The 17,855-nt window shown below is 38.8% G+C and overlaps 1 protein-coding gene across 1 annotated transcript in view; it reads right to left on the reverse strand.

Annotated features, from left to right (window-relative positions):
* Positions 1-15,116, reverse strand: part of LOC140861414 (uncharacterized) — an 82,927-nt gene extending 67,811 nt beyond the window's left edge. Inside the window, exons 1-2 of the mRNA XM_073264433.1 lie at positions 14,591-15,116; positions 12,941-13,028 (exon numbers count right to left, since the gene is read on the reverse strand). Of these exons, the coding sequence (XP_073120534.1) occupies positions 12,941-13,028; positions 14,591-15,116 (614 nt within the window). The remainder of the gene's footprint in view (positions 1-12,940; positions 13,029-14,590) is intronic.
* Positions 15,117-17,855: the final 2,739 nt, after the last annotated feature.

A 17,855-nucleotide genomic window follows, 5' to 3' on the forward strand; every position in this document is an offset into this window, starting at 1 on the left:
GCTTCAAACAATGGAAAATCCAAGGATGTTTGCCATTACTGCAAGAAGCCCGGTCATTGGAAGCGCAACTGCAAGGAATATCTAGAGCAGTTGGGAACTGCAAAGGGTATGTTCTATATTGAAATAAACATTTCACTTAATACTACTTCTTGGGTATTGGATACCGGATGTGGATCTCACATTTGCAATGATTTGCAGGTGATGACAAGAAGTCGTAGGCTTAGAATGGGTGAGACCCAGCTGAGGCTCGGGAATGGTTCCAGTGTTGAAGCTACAACCATTGGAGATGTTTGTTTAATTTTGCAGAACGGTTTTAAGTTATTTTTAAGAGATGTTTTATTTGTTCCGGATTTAATTAAAAACATTATTTCTGTTTCTATGCTAGATAGAGATGGTTATTCTTGCAATTTTGTGAATGGGATTTGCAATATTTACAAGAATGAATGTTTGATTGGAAATGGACAACTTGAAAACGATCTATACAACTTAAAACTAAAAGACGTTCCAATAAATTATGTTGATAAACCGGCGACAACAAACAAAAGGAAAATCGATAGTCAAAACCCGGCAAACCTTTGGCACGCTAGACTAGGTCATATTTCCTCAAGGAGGATGAACAATCTAGTGGGAGAGGGCATGTTTGATATGTCTGATATTAACTCTCTACCTACTTGTGAATCCTGCCTAAAAGGGAAAATGACTAAATCTCCTTTTAAGGGGAAACCTGAGCGTAGTCAAAATCTGTTGGATTTGATCCATACAGATGTTTGTGGTCCATTTAGAGTTGGGACTCAACATGGCCACACCTACTTCATTACCTTTACTGATGATTATTCAAGGTATGGGTATTTATATTTAATGAAATATAAGTATGAAGCATTTGAAAAGTTCAAAGAATTCAAGGCTGAAGTAGAAAATAAGCTAGGTAAAAGTATTAAAGCACTTCGATCGGATCGAGGTGGAGAATACTTAAGTACCGAATTTTTGGACTATCTAAAAGAGAATGGGATTCTCTCTCAGTGGACTCCTCCTATGACACCACAGCTTAATGGTGTATCGGAGCGTCGTAATCGAACTTTGTTGGACATGGTTCGATCCATGATGAGCTTCACTGAGCTTCCACCTTCGTTTTGGGGCTATGCGCTTGAAACGGCGGTATTGTTGTTGAACAACGTCCACACTAAAGCAGTGGACAAAACACCATACGAGTTATGGAATGGCAAAGCTCCTAAGTATTCGTACTTAAGGATTTGGGGATGTCCTGCTTACGTGAAGCAGACAGTGGGAGATAAGTTGGATAGTCGATCCAGCTTATGTTATTTTGTAGGGTATCCGAAGAATTCAATCGGATATTATTTTTATTATCCTGCTGAAACAAAGGTGTTTGTTTCTAGGAATGCCACCTTCTTGGAGAAGGAGTTCTTATTGGATAAGAAAGGCGAGATGATGGAACTCGAAGAAGTTCGAGAAGAACCCGAAATACAAAATAACGATCCTACGCCTCAGGAACCATTACTGGACACGCCTGAACCTAGAAGATCCGAGAGGACTTCTAGACCTCCTGTTCGATATGGTCTTCTTCTTGAAGGGGATCAAGATGAACCCGACATTGGATGTGATCCAAGGAACTTCAAGGAAGCAATTTCTGATGCGGATTCAAATTTATGGCTTGAAGCTATGCAGTCTGAATTGGATTCAATGCATACAAACCAAGTTTGGTCTTTAGTAGATCCTCCTGATGGAATTGTTCCAATAGGGTGTAAATGGATCTACAAGAGAAAGCTTGGGCCTAATGGTAAGGTATTGACCTACAAGGCGCGATTGGTGGCGAAAGGTTACACTCAAAGACAAGGAGTTGACTATGATGAAACCTTTTCACCAGTTGCAATGTTCAAGTCCATAAGAATCCTTATTGCCATAGCTGCATGGTATGACTATGAGATATGGCAAATGGATGTGAAGACTGCTTTTCTTAATGGAGACATTAAGGAAGAAATCTATATGAAGCAGCCTGAGGGGTTCACATCCATGGGAAGCGAGCATAAGGTATGCAAGCTTCAGAGATCAATTTATGGTCTAAAACAAGCATCAAGAAGTTGGAACGAGAAATTTGATGAAACAATAAAAGATTTTGGTTTCATCAAGAACCCGGAGGAACCATGCGTGTACAAGAAAGTAGTTAAGGATGCTGTGACATTCTTAGTACTTTATGTTGATGACATCCTACTCATTGGGAATGATGTAGGGATGTTACAGTCAACAAAGATATGGTTATCAGGTAGATTCTCGATGAAGGATTTGGGTGAGGCATCCTATATTCTGGGGATACAAATCTATAGAGATAGATCTAAGAGAATGATAGGACTCACTCAATCAACCTACATCGACACCATATTGAAACGGTTTTCAATGGATGGGTCCAAGAGAGGACATCTACCCATGTGTCATGGAGTTTCTCTATCCAAGTCTATGTGTCCCAAGACTGATGAAGAGATAGAGAATATGACACATGTACCATATGCGTCAGCTATAGGTAGTATCATGTATGGGATGATATCTACCAGACCGGATGTAGCATTTGCTCTGAGTGTCACGAGCAGATATCAAGCTAATCCTGGTCAAATGCATTGGAAAGCCGTGAAGGACATTCTTAAGTACTTACGAAGGACTAAGAATATGTTCATGGTATATGGAGGACGAGATCTGAAATTGGAAGGCTATACCGACTCTAGCTTCCAAAGTGACGTGGATGACTCGAAGTCAACCTCTGGATTTGTGTTCATGCTCAATGGCGGTGCTGTCTCTTGGAAGAGTTCCAAGCAGGACACCACAGCGGATTCCACCACTGAGGCTGAATACATTGCAGCATCAGCTGCTGCTAAAGAGGCCGTTTGGATGAGGAAGATCGTCCAAGAGTTGGGCGTCATTCCTGAATTTGTTGGTCCAGTCCCGGTGTACTGTGACAACACGGGTGCCGTTGCTCAAGCAAAGGAACAAAGGTCTCATCAAAGATCCAAACACGTACTGAGGAAATACCACATCGTCCGGGAGATTGTGGAAAGAGGAGACATCACTGTCGAACGAGTGGCCTCTGCAGACAATATCGCTGATCCGCTTACTAAGCCCTTGCCAGGACCATTGTTTGACAAACATCGCGAAGCAATGGCTCTACGTAGTATGACTAGTTGGCTATAGGGCAAGTGGAAGATTGAAAGAGTGGGTGCCCAGTGAGCCAACTTGTGGCTATGGGCTTTGATGACTCTTTGTACAAACGATCTTTTGTTTAATGTAATTTACACTTTTATTAATGGCAATGACTTTATCTTTCTTTATATTGTTATATTATGATATACTATTGTTGTTTTGATAAAGACCTTGAATATACTATAGTGTATGTAAGATGTGGTAGAACATGGGGATGTCTATCATGAAATACATCTTATAGTCACTGTATATTCTAAACTGTTCCTAGTCGATTGAGCCGTCCGATAATAAGGATAAGGATCGCTCGAGTTTGAGACTAGCATTTGCGATGCGGAGTACCACGTTTCATTGGTAGGGAACATGGAGATGTTCGAAGCATGCAAATGGATATTCATAGGATGAATAATCGAACTACCCTATCCGGACTTTCCAAGTGGTTATCACTTATCGAGTGGATAAAGTCCGCGGTTTTGGTTGTACACCATTAGTCCTTACTACTTGAAACATCATGGAGACTCTATATGCTAGTACTGTGCTTTGACTCGTTTACCGACTCTATGGGGTCATCAGGTGTCGGGATTGGGTACAGTTACAACACATATAGGAGTCGATGCATTGTTGTCAAGGATTCACCACATACTTGCGAGTGTGGATATCCTATGCGATCTGAGGAGATATTAGTGTGACGAATCTCTGGCCAGAGTACTTGATGTGATTTAAGAAATGGTTTCTTAGTAGCACATGCGATGTCACTAATTTGATCTTCAAGATATATTGCATAGTTATCGAATCTTGAGCGACTCTCGATATACCAATGGTTGTTGATTCGATCGGGATATATGGATGAAGGGACCGTACTGTACGCTAACCAAAATCTACTAGTTCTTGTAGGCACTATCAGTGATACCTAGGGAATCATGGGGCGATGTTGCTAGGCGCTTTACCATGATTCGTTGGGCAAGTCGGAAATCGTTGTTCCGAGTCACAAGGAGTTGTGAGCCCACGGCTAGCTGTATCCCTGAACCATTGAGGGTCACACAGTGTAATGGAGTTTTAATCCCCGTTGAGATAGTTAAATTTAAAGAGTTAAATTTAATGAATAAAGAAGTTGGACTTCTTAAATAAGAGTAAGGGAGTAGGATTTCCTAAAATGACATAGGGATGTACATTTTTGGAAACCACTGAATTCGGATTCAGGAAAATTTATCTTGACTTTAAAATGTGCAGAAATGGTTTCTGTGCACATTGGTTAAATCGGTTTATTAATCGGAGTCACGATGAATTTTATATTAATTTCTGAACATGCGGGCTTTGCTTGTCGGGCCTCAACTTATGACTAATGGGCCCTAAGGTGTTAGTGGCCTGCATTATAAATAAGTTATTGCAGTACAGAAATTACAGACAACTGGTCATAATTTGAGAGACAGAAAATCGAAAACCCTAGCTCTCTCTCAAAAGAAATTCGGCCGCCCCCTCCCTTCTCTGCGTGAGAAATTCCGGTCTGTGATTTTGAATTGCAGTCTGGAATAGCGAATCAAATTCGTTTATTCTCTTCGTAGAAAACTTCTGATAGATTTTCTAGTGCAATCTATCAGAGGGATTAAACCTCCATTCGTGGACCTGATTGAAGGAAAGCTTGTTCATCAGTTCCAGGGAGATACAAGAAGCGCAGAGAAATCTGTGTGGTGTCCAATAATCTCGCTTCGAGATTGAAGGTAAAATTTAATAATAGTTATTTAATTTTACACACACTTATAATTTAATCGTTAAACGGTTGATACCCACACTATGGAATTGTTCCATAATAAAATTTTTAAACTTCCGCTGCACCGGGTATCAATACCGATGGATCTGAGAGCCACGTTTTTTCCAACAGTTCGTCCATCAGTTCCAGGGATATACAACAAGAGCAGAGAAATCTGTTGGCGTCCAAAATCTCGATTCGAGATTAAAGGTAAAAATTTTATAATTGTTATTTAATTTTTACACACACAATTTAATCGTAAGGTTGATACCCATTATGGAATCGTTCCATACAAAAATTTTAAACTTCCGCTGCACCGGGTATCAATCATAGTTGATCTGATCGCCGCGTTCTCCAACAGTGGTATCAGAGCCAGGTTGCTCAGATCAAGCGATTAAATTAATCGATTGTACAAAAATTTTTAGGCCTCGGTTTTTTTTGAAACAAAATAAATATTTTAAAATAAAAAAAATAATTTTTTTGGGGCAAAAACCCGGGCAGCGATTGGATCGCTGCCCGGGGCAGGGGCAGCGCATGGCGCTGCCCTGTGCGGCGCACGGCGCTACGCAGGGCAGCGCTCGGCGCTGCCCATGGGCAGCGATGTTATCGCTGCCCAGGGCAGCGATCGTCGCTGCCCTAGGGGCAGCCGGGCTGCCCGGCCCGGGAACGTCCCGGGCGGCCCGCGGGAAAAGTTATTTTTAATTTTTTAAATTAAATTTTAATATGTTAAAATTCTATTTTTGGTCCGATCGAAAATTGTTTTGATTGGTCCACGAGGCGTCGGATCGAATTGTTCGAGTTCGAAAATTTTAAAATTGATTTTTGGATAAATTTGAATTTTTGGAAAATTTTAATATTTTATCCTTTAATTGAATTTTGAAATTAATTATTTTTGGTACAATTGATGATAAGATATGATCTTATGGATATATTGAGTAAAATATGATTTTATATATAAAATTGGATTTTATAGATAAAATATGATTTTATTTGATAAAAAGATAAAATATGATTTTATATGTAAAATAAGATTTTATGTATGAAATATGATTTTATCCTTTTAAATTTAAATTGCCATTGCATGTTATCCAATAAATTAATTTTGAATTAAATGTTATTGGATAAGGATGATCGATTGCCATGACCAATTTTGTAGGTGTATGTTAGGAATTTATATTTGTTTTATTGTTGTTGGTTTTTATTAATGGGCCTGGTTTATGGCCCAATATGAATGTCATATGTAATAAAAGTGGGCTTGGTTTATGGCTCGTTCCCACCCCTTAAAAATGTATCCCCTACTTGTCATTGTTATTTATTGTAAATACATTAGATTTAGTGGGAGATCAAGATTTGAAGATGGAGGTGGGCCCAGCAGACAATAAAGACAGAAGAAATGTAAATTGGAAGCAAATGTAATAGGATTGCATTGCATACTGCATATTACATAGGATTGGACTAAGACTCGTGATTGGCAACCACGGGTCGATTAGAAATGGAATCGATCATCCTATATAATATGTGATATTATAGTTGTATGCATGTTTTAAACATAATTGTGTGAATCCGGCAAGCATACAAAATTTTTAAAAATGATGAGACAAATTTTTATAATTAAAAATCCCTCATTTTAAATATGATTTAAAATTGATATCAAGGTAAATAAAGGAAATTTAAATTTGTTTAAATGTTCCTACCTTCCATCAACGATCAATGTATGAGATGCTACCCGCGGATACGGTCCGGCTCATATTATTGGGGGGGCCCGTTCGTCGGAAAGCTGTACATTGGATCGACACATGTTGTAAGTTGGGTGAAACTCCCATGGGATCGGCTCATATTATTGGGGGATCCACATGGCGACCGTCCATCACAACTTAATATTGATGGGTCATCTTGACATGTCACAATAAACGGCGTCATATTATTGGGCCCTTATTGGACATGAGGTAAAAACATGGAGGTTGCTTTGGAAGCAATTGGGCTCTACCTTTTGAAAATTATGGTTGGCTGATATTATTCGGGACCATAAGTTTGTCAATTGGACTCCATGTTCTCACTAAGGAAAACAGTTTCCCATTTTCACTAGAGGGTAGTGAAATCGTTAAAATAGTGGGAGTGAGATTCATAAAATAAATTTCGCCTATTTTATGTCTTAGTAAATTGCTTAAACAATCACTGATATTTGTCTGTTTCTTTTCAGTATTTCATAAGATGAATTCGTGTAATCCACTTTTCTCGATCCTCGAACAAAATAAGTTGACTGGCGCAAACTATACGGAATGGTTCCGTAAGTTGAAGATTGTCTTGACTTCGGAGAAGATGCTCTACGTGTTAGAAAAATCTCCTCCGAAGGAAGCACCAGCTGACGTAAGTCCGGAGGAGTTAGCCAAGCTTGATACATGGTGGGACCATGATATCAAGACCAAATGCTATATGCAAGCCTCGATGTCTGATGAACTCCAGAGGCGATTTGAGGACACCGTGAATGCTGCTGACATTCACGTTCAACTCAAGGAACTTTTTGGGGCTCAATCGAGGGCTGAAAGGTTCGCTACTATAAACGAGCTAATGACGTGTCGCATGCGTGAAGGGACTTCGGTCCGTGATCATGGGGTACGAGTGATTTGGCTCATACAGAAGTTGGTAACCCTTGATTTGGTGTTGGAGCATGAACTCAACGTGGACTTACTACTTCTGTCTCTTCCTTCTTCGTTTGACGGATTTGTGGTAAATTTCAATATGAACAAGATAGAGGCCTCCCTTGAAGAGATGGTCAATATGCTTGTGACATATGAATCCACATTAAAGAAGGATAAACCGGCTTTCTTGGTGGGCTCCTCTTCTTCTGCTAAGAAGGGGCCAAGTACAAAGGGTAAGAAACGTTCTGCCCCACCCAAGAAAATCGAACCCGAGAAGAAGTACAAGACAAAGGCTTCAAACATGGAAAAATCCAAGGATGTTTGCCATTACTGCAAGAAGCCCGTCATTGGAAGCGTAACTGCAAGGAATATCTAGAGCAGTTGCGAACTGCAAAGGGTATGTTCTATATTGAAATAAATGTTTCACTTAATACTACTTCTTGGGTATTGGATACCGGATGTGGATCTCACATTTGCAATGATTTGCAGGTGATGACAAGAAGTCGCAGGCTTAGGATGGGTGAGACCCAGCTGAGGCTCGGAAATGGTTCCAGAGTTGAAGCAAAAGCCGTGGGAGATGTTTATTTAATTTTGCAGAACGGTTTTATGTTACTTTTAAGAGATGTTTTATTTGTTCCGGATTTGATTAAAAACATTATTTCTGTTTCTATGCTTGATAGAGATGGTTATTCTTGCAATTTTGTGAATGGGATTTGCAATATTTACAAGAATGAATGTTTGATTGGAAATGGACAACTTGAAAACGATCTATACAACTTAAAACTAAAAGACGTTCCAATAAATTATGTTGATAAACCGGCAACAACAAACAAAAGGAAAATCGATAGCCAAAACCCGGCAAACCTTTGGCACGCTAGGCTAGGTCATATTTCCTCAAGGAGGATGAACAAGCTAGTGGGAGAGGGCATGTTTGATATGTCTGATATTAACTCTCTACCTACTTGTGAATCCTGCCTAAAAGGAAAAATGACTAAATCTCCTTTTAAGGGGAAACCTGAGCGTAGTCAAAATCTATTGGATTTGATCCATACAGATGTTTGTGGTCCATTTAGAGTTGGGACTCAACATGGCCACACCTACTTCATTACCTTTACTGATGATTATTCAAGGTATGGGTATTTATATTTAATGAAATATAAGTATGAAGCATTTGAAAAGTTCAAAGAATTCAAGGCTGAAGTAGAAAACAAGCTAGGTAAAAGTATTAAAGCACTTCGATCGGATCGAGGTGGAGAATACTTGAGTACCGAGTTTTTGGACTATCTAAAAGAGAATGAGATTCTCTCTCAGTGGACTCCTCCTATGACACCACAACTTAATGGTGTATCGGAGCGTCGTAATCGAACTTTGTTGGACATGGTTCGATCCATGATGAGCTTCACTGAGCTTCCACCTTCGTTTTGGGGCTATGCGCTTGAAACGGCGGTATTGTTGTTGAACAACGTCCACACTAATGCAGTGGACAAAACACCATACGAGTTATGGAATGGCAAAGCTCCTAAGTATTCGTACTTGAGGATTTGGGGATGTCCTGCTTACGTGAAGCGGACAGTGGGAGATAAGTTGGATAGTCGATCCAGCTTATGTTATTTTGTAGGGTATCCGAAGAATTCAATCGGATATTATTTCTATTATCCTGCTGAAACAAAGGTGTTTGTTTCAAGGAATGCCACCTTCTTGGAGAAGGAGTTCTTATTGGATAAGAAAGGCGAGATGATGGAACTCGAAGAAATTCGAGAAGAACCCGAAATACAAAATAACGATCCTACACCTCAGGAACCATTGCTGGACACGCCTGTACCTAGAAGATCCGAGAGGACTTCTAGACCTCCTATTCGATATGGTCTTCTTCTTGAAGGGGATCAAGATGAACCCGATGTTGGATGTGATCCAAGAAACTTCAAGGAAGCAATTTCTGATGCGGATTCAAATTTATGGCTTGAAGCTATGCAGTCGGAAATAGATTCGATGCATACAAACCAAGTTTGGTCTTTAGTAGATCCTCCCGATGGAATTGTTCCAATAGGGTGTAAATGGATCTACAAGAGAAATCTTGGGCCTGATGGTAAGGTATTGACCTACAAGGCGCGATTGGTGGCAAAAGGTTATACTCAAAGACAAGGAGTTGACTATGATGAAACCTTTTCACCAGTTGCAATGTTCAAGTCCATAAGAATCCTTATTGCCATAGCTGCATGGTATGACTATGAGATATGGCAAATGGATGTGAAGACTGCTTTTCTTAATGGAGACATTAAGGAAGAAATCTATATGAAGCAGCCTGAGGGTTACACATCCATGGGAAGCGAGCATAAGGTATGCAAGCTTCAGAGATCAATTTATGGTCTAAAACAAGCATCAAGAAGTTGGAACCAAAAATTTGATGAAACAATAAAAGATTTTGGTTTCATCAAGAATCCGGAGGAACCATGCGTGTACAAGAAAGTAGTTAAGGATGCTGTGACATTCTTAGTACTTTATGTTGATGACATCCTACTCATTGGGAATGATGTAGGGATGTTGCAGTCAACAAAGATATGGTTATCAGGTAGATTCTCAATGAAGGATTTGGGTGAGGCATCCTATATTCTTGGGATACAGATCTATAGAGATAGATCTAAGAGAATGATAGGACTCACTCAATCAACCTACATCGACACCATATTGAAACGGTTTTCAATGGATGGGTCCAAGAGAGGACATCTACCCATGTGTCATGGAGTTTCTCTATCCAAGTCTATGTGTCCCAAGACTGATGAAGAGATAGAGAAAATGACACATGTACCATATGCGTCAGCCATAGGTAGTATCATGTATGGGATGATATCTACCAGACCGGATGTAGCATTTGCTCTGAGTGTCACGAGCAGATATCAAGCTAATCCCGGTCAAATGCATTGGAAAGCCGTGAAGGACATTCTTAAGTACTTACGAAGGACTAAGAATATGTTCATGGTATATGGAGGAAGAGAACTAAAATTGGAAGGCTATACCGACTCTAGCTTCCAAAGTGACGTGGATGACTCGAAGTCAACCTCTGGATTTGTGTTCATGCTCAATGGCGGTGCTGTCTCTTGGAAGAGTTCCAAGCAGGACACCACAGCGGATTCCACCACTGAAGCAGAATACATTGCAGCATCAGCTGCTGCTAAAGAGGCCGTTTGGATGAGGAATTTCGTCCAAGAGTTGGGCGTCATTCTTGAAGTTGTTGGTCCAGTCCCGGTGTACTGTGACAACACGGGTGCCGTTGCTGAGGCAAAGGAACCAAGGTCTCATCAAAGATCCAAACACGTACTGAGGAAATACCACATCATCCGGGAGATTGTGGAAAGAGGAGACATCACTGTCGAAAGAGTGGCCTCTGCAGACAATATCACTGATCCACTTACTAAGCCCTTGCCAGGACCATTATTTGACAAACATCGCGAAGCAATGGGTCTACGTAGTATGACTAGTTGGCTATAGGGCAAGTGGGATATTGAAAGAGTGGGTGCCCGGTGAGCCAACTTGTGGCTAAGGGCTTTGATGACTCTTTGTATAAACAATCTTTTGTTTAATATAATTTACACTTTTATTAATGGCAATGGCTTTGTCTTTCTTCATATTGTGATATTGTGATATACTATTGTTGTTTTGATAAAGACCTTGAATATACTATAGTGTATGTAAGATGTGGTAGAACATGGGGATGTCTATCATGAAACGCATCTTATAGTCACTGTATATTCTAAACTGTTCCTAGTCGATTGAGCCGTCCGATAATAAGGATAAGGATCGCTCGAGTTTGAGACTAGCATTTGCGATGCGGAGTACCACGTTTCATTGGTAAGGAACATAGAGATGTTCGAAGCATGCAAATGGATATTCATATGATGAATGATCGAACTACCCTATCCGGACTTTCCAAGTGGTTATCACTTATCGAGTGGATATAGTCCGCGGTTTTGGTTGTACACCATTAGTCCTTACTACTTGAGACATCATTGAGACTCTATATGCTAGTACTGTGCTTTGACTCGTTTACCGACTCTATTGGGGTCATCAGGTGTCGGGATTGGGTACAGTTACAACACATATAGGAGTCGATGCTTTGTTGTCAAGGATTCACCACATACTTGCGAGTGTGGATATCCTATGCGATCTGAGGAGATATTAGTGTGACGAATCTCTGGCCAGAGTACATGATATGATTTAAGAAATGGTTTCTTAGTAGCACATGCGATGTCACTATTTGATCTTCAAGATGCATTGCATAGTTATCGAATCTCGAGCGACTCTCGATATACCAATGGTTGTTGATTCGATCGGGATATTTGGATGAAGGGACCGTACTGTACGCTAACCAAAATCTACTGGTTCTTGTAGGCACTATCAGTGATACCTAGGGAATCATGGGGCGATGTTGCTAGGCGCTCATACCATGATTCGATGGGCAAGTCGGAAATTGTTGTTCCGAGTCACAAGGAGTTGTGAGCCCACGGCTAGCTGTATCCCTGAACCATTGAGGGTCACACAGTGTAATGGATTTTTAATCCCCGTTGAGATAGTTAAATTTAAAGAGTTAAATTTAATGAACGAAGAAGTTGGACTTCTTATTTAAGAGTAGAGGAGTAAGATTTCCTAAAATGACATAGGGATGGCCATTTTTGGAAATCACTGAATTCGGATTGAAAAATTTATCTTGACTTTAAAAGGTGCAGAAATGGTTTCTGTGCACATTGGTGAAATCGGTTTATCAATCGGAGTCACAATGAATTTTATATTAATTTCTGAACATGCGGGCTTTGCTTGTCGGGCTTGAACTTATGACTAATGGGCCCTAAGCTGTTAGTGGCCTACATTATAAATAAGTTATTGCAGTACAGAAATTACATACAACAGGTCACAAGGATTTTTTGAAAACCCTAGTTAATTTTAAAAGGTGGCCGTCCCCCCTCTCTCCCTCTACTTGAGAAAAATCCAGCCTGTGATTTTGAATTACAGTCTGGTTTAACGGATCAAATTCGTTAATCTCTTCATAGAAAACTTCTGATAGATTTTCTAGTGCAATCTATCAGAGGGATTAAATATCCGTTCGTGGACCTGATTGAAGAACAGTTCGTCCATCAGTTCCAGGGATATACAACAAGAGCAGAGAAATCTGTTGGCGTCCAAAATCTCGATTCGAGATTAAAGGTAAAAATTTTATAATTGTTATTTAATTTTTACACACACAATTTAATCGTAAGGTTGATACCCATTATGGAATCGTTCCATACAAAAATTTTAAACTTCCGCTGCACTGGGTATCAATCATAGTTGATCTGATCGCCGCGTTCTCCAATAGTAGGTAGGATAATTCATCACTGCTCCACTTAACTTCTCACTGAAGTATTCAATTGGTCGTCCTCCTTGCATCAAAACACCTCCAATCCCTACACCTGACGCATCATATTCAATTTCAAATGTATTAGAAAAATCAGGCAATACAAGTAGAGGAGCATTAATTAATTTTTTCTTAATAATATCAAAAAACTTCTCTTGCTCCTTGCCCCAATGAAATGGAACGTTCTTCTTGATCACCGCAGTCATAGGAGCCGCCAAAGTGCTGAAATCCTTCACAAATCTCCTATAGAAACTTGCAAGACCATGAAAACTTTGAACTTGACCAATAGAAGTACGCGTTGGCCAATCTCGAATTGCACTTACCTTGTCCTCATCAACTTTGAAACCTTGAGCACTCATAACAAAGCCAAGAAACACAAGTTCTTTTGTACAAAACACACACTTTTTCAAATTAGCATACAAATGTTCAGCTTTTAGTGTGATTAGCACAATTCCCAAATGTTCAACATGCTCATTCAAACTTTTACTATATACCAAAATATCATCAAATTAAACCACAACAAATTTTCCAGTATAAGCACGCAAAACATGATTCATCAATCTCATAAAATTACTAGGTGCATTAGTTAACCCAAATGGCATGACCAACCACTCATACTACCCATACTTAGTTTTGAAAGCAGTTTTTCACTCATCACTTTCTCTCATTCTAATTTGATGATAACCACTTTTAAGATCAATTTTACTAAAAATACTAGAACCATGCAATTCATCCAACATATCATCTAGCCTAGTAATAGGATGCATATACTTGATGGTAATGTTATTAATGGCTCTATAATCCACACACATTCTCCATGAACCGTCTTTCTTAGGAACCAACAAAACAGGTACAACACAAGGAGACATAAACTCACGCACAAATCCCTTATCAAGAAGTTCACTTACCTGCCTTTGTAGCTCTTTTGTTTCCTTCGGGTTACTCCTATAAGCTGGATGATTCGGCAATGCACTTTCGGGCACAAGATCAATTTGATGTTCAATTCCCCTCAAAGGTGGTAGTCCTTGTGGTAGATCCTCTGGAAATAATTCGTCAAATTCCTGCAAGAGAGAAATAACATTGCTCGAAAGATTTCCGGCTATATCACTTGTGTTAAGGAGAATCTCCTTATAGAAAATCAACACAAGTGGAGTATGCAAATGTAAAATCTCTCGCAACTCACTCTTTTGGACCATATATATTTCTTTATCGGTCTATTTCCTCTCAATTGTTTTTTTTATCTTTTTTTCTCTCAATATTTTTTTTAAGGTCATCTCACTTTTTGTTCACTCTTTTTTTCGGCCTCTTCATTCTTTTTCTTTTTCAAATGATCCTCCAATACTTGCTTTGGATTCATAGGTAACAATACAATAGGCTCCTTTTTCAAGGTAAAAGAATAACGATTTTTAAAACCATCATGTATCACATTCCTATCATATTGCCACGGCCTACCCAACAAAATATGACAAGCTTGCATAGGCACCACATCACACAACACTTCATCTATGTACTTAACAATGCAAAACGGTACCACCACTTTCTTATGCACTCTCACCTCCGAACTATCATTAAACCACTACAATTTATATGGCTGAGGATGCTTTATAGTATGCAAACTCAACTTCTCCACAAGATCATAACTCGCTACATTAGTACAACTCCCCCCATCAATAATGACACTACACACTTTATTTTTCTCAAAACATCTAGTATGAAATAAATTTTCTCCTTGATTCTTCTCATCTTCTTTTTGTTGCACATTCAAAACTCTCCCATTCACCAACAATTCCCCAACAACCGCATCATATCCCTCTTCATCGGGATCCTCCAATGAAGGCATATCACCATAATCCTCCTCCTCACTCTCCGACTCAAATTTACCACAAGCATTCACAATCATGATTTTTTTATTAGGACATTGACTAGAAATATGACCAACCCCTTGACATCTAAAGCATTTGATATCTCTAGAACGATTAGTAGGAGTTTCAGGTTTACCTTGCACCCCTTGCTTTGGTTTCTCTAGCTTGTTGTCAGTTTTTGTCTTCGACCATGGTTTTACATCCTCTCGTTTTGCAACGTTTGGACGCCAAGACACTTGATCTTGAATCTCCCTATTCAATCCACATGAGAAACGAGCCATAGTTGCTTCACGATCCTCTTCGATGTTAGCTCCAATTCCTTGAAATAATCTTCAACACTCTTGGAGCCTTGTTTCAAATTTTGCAGCCGCCTAAACATATCACGATGGTAATAATTTGGCACAAATCTCTTCCGCCATATTTGCTTCATCTCATCCCATGTCTTGATAGGACGCTCTCTATTCCTCCTCCTATAAGTAACAAATTGATCCCACCAAATGAGAGCATAATCCACAAACTCAACAACCGCCAATTTTATTTTTTTCGCATCATTGTAGTTGTGGCAATCAAACACAAATTCCACTCTTATCTTCCACTCTAATTAAGCCTCCGGATCAAATTTACCATGGAATGAAGGAATTTTTATCTTAATCCCACTAATATTTCCATCTTCTCAACCCCCTTCAATGTATCTCTCTCTCATCGCTCCCCTTCTATTTCTTTCACCCTCATGAGCCCTCCTATTTCTACCCCAATTTTCACCAAAACTTTCTTCATTCTCACTACCACCAACTTCAAGTTTACTTATCCTCTCATGCACCGTCTCCAATTCAGCCCTCATTGCTTCCCTCACCATCTTAGACAAATAATCTATTTGGGTCTTGGAAAACCCTTGGCTAGAACTATCACCTCATTCTTTATTAGAACTCATTGTACCTGCAAGAAACAGTTAGTAATAAAATTACCTCGCACAAGTTATCACACGGAAATATCAAGCACAATCATATAATCAATCACTATATAATTCATCCATTCTAATCTGCGATATCTCAATCTGGCATTCTTTACCGAATTCTAATCACTTTGATTTACTTTTTGTCTTTCTTTCATATTCTGAACAAATCTGGCTCCTTTCCAATCGAAAATAATTTTGATTGGTTATGCATTCGTCTGAATATATTCAAATCAGAATACACAAAAATTTGAAATTCATCGATCGAATGCCTATTTCATTTCTCACTTAAATTTCCAAAGTACTGACAATTCATACAATTAATCCAAAATCTGGATAGTAATCTATTTTTTTCTATCAGTTATGAGCCAAAAATCTCAAAATATGCTGAAATATCCATCAAAGGATCAATAATTCTCAAAATCAAAAGAATAAATCAAGATTGAGAAAATCTCTCAATCAAGGTCATCCAAAATCAAATTTTATGGATAAAAAACTCTGCTAAGTGAAAACAACTCACTTGCATCTCTTAACTCAGAATGAGTAAATCAACTCGGGCTCTATGAACAAAACAAAGAGAGCCACTCAAAATCAAACATTTCAAGAATTATATCTCCAATTGATGTAATCGATTCAGCATAATCAAAGAAAATATTCAACTCTAACTGATTTTCATTTCATCATTTATTCTATAAACCTCAAAAGCAGTATTCAATTCATACACTCATCAATTCGCTATTGAATTCCAGTTCACAACTTAAACTAAAGTTGAAATCTTACTGGAACATATCTGCAATCTCTTCTCATTGGCATATCTATCAATGTGTAACGCCCCAAAATTATCTTAATGGACCTTATTTGAGATAATCAGAGATTTTAGAAGTCGAGGGCCGATTCGATTTTGATCAGGGACTAGAATGCAAATTATTGGAATTTTCAGGGACTAAAACGCAAAAATGGGATTTGTTATATTGATTGGTCTTGGAATTTGTTTGAATTAGTCTCATTTGTTCCCTCTTCATCCCCTTCATCGGTTCCTCTCCATTGAAGGCGAGAGAAAAGCTTCCAAGCTTTTGTGATTTCCATTTTAGCTCGATCCGTCCGTTGGAATTTGATCTGAAGTTGATATCTGTGATCACAGCGTCGAGTACTTCGTTTGGAAGTAAGTTTCTCTTATTTCTACGAGGTTTGAATTTTTGGATGTCTTTAGAATTTATTGATATTCGGAGAGGATGATTATGAGATAGCCATGATAGTATATCTAAGACGGTTCGAAGAACTAACGACGATTGGAATTGATATGATTTTTGTTGTGCATTTTGAAATGGAGCTTTTAGATTTGAAGTATTTGAATTGTTTTGATGATATTGAGATGATTATGAGTTTATTGGATTGTTGAATTGTTGTCTGCGTTTCCGGTTTGATCAGTTTATAGCCGTTATGCTGTCAGTTTGAGTTTTGGATATCGTTTCGATGTTTTGGATCGTATCGAGTTTGATTGAGCTTTTGATGTCGATATTGAACCTTATGACTCCTTATGATAGATTGAATTGAAGTCAACAGAGTTGCGAGATAGCAGCTTTGGTCAGTTTGGAAGATTGAAGTCGGTACAGTATCGATTGAAGAAGTTGATTGAGTTTTGAATGAGTTTGATTGGATATTTACTATTATCCTTGCTATTTGATTTCAGATTGAAGTACCTTCGAATCGAATAAGGTAAGAGACGACTTAGACTTGAATGGAACGATTAACTCGAATTAGACTGGATTCGAGTGTTCCAAAGAAATCACATACTTGCATGATTGAATGCTTATTTGAAATCATGATTGAATGCTTAGTTGAAATCATGATTGAATGCTTATTTGAATTGGTTATTGAAATGATATTTGAATGCATGAGATGACATATGCATTCATATTGAGCCGATTGATTATTCATTTTGAATTAGACGTTCTGGTGATTATAGTTGAGTGGTCTTGTAGGCAAATTACTACATGTGCGGAAATAACTCTCTATAATGCTCCGGAGTCTAGAGGATTAAAATATGTCTCATCCACCTCGAGAGGGT

Source organism: Henckelia pumila, chromosome 4 (assembly GCF_033568475.1).
Source record: "Henckelia pumila isolate YLH828 chromosome 4, ASM3356847v2, whole genome shotgun sequence".
NCBI classification, from domain to species: Eukaryota; Viridiplantae; Streptophyta; class Magnoliopsida; order Lamiales; family Gesneriaceae; genus Henckelia; species Henckelia pumila.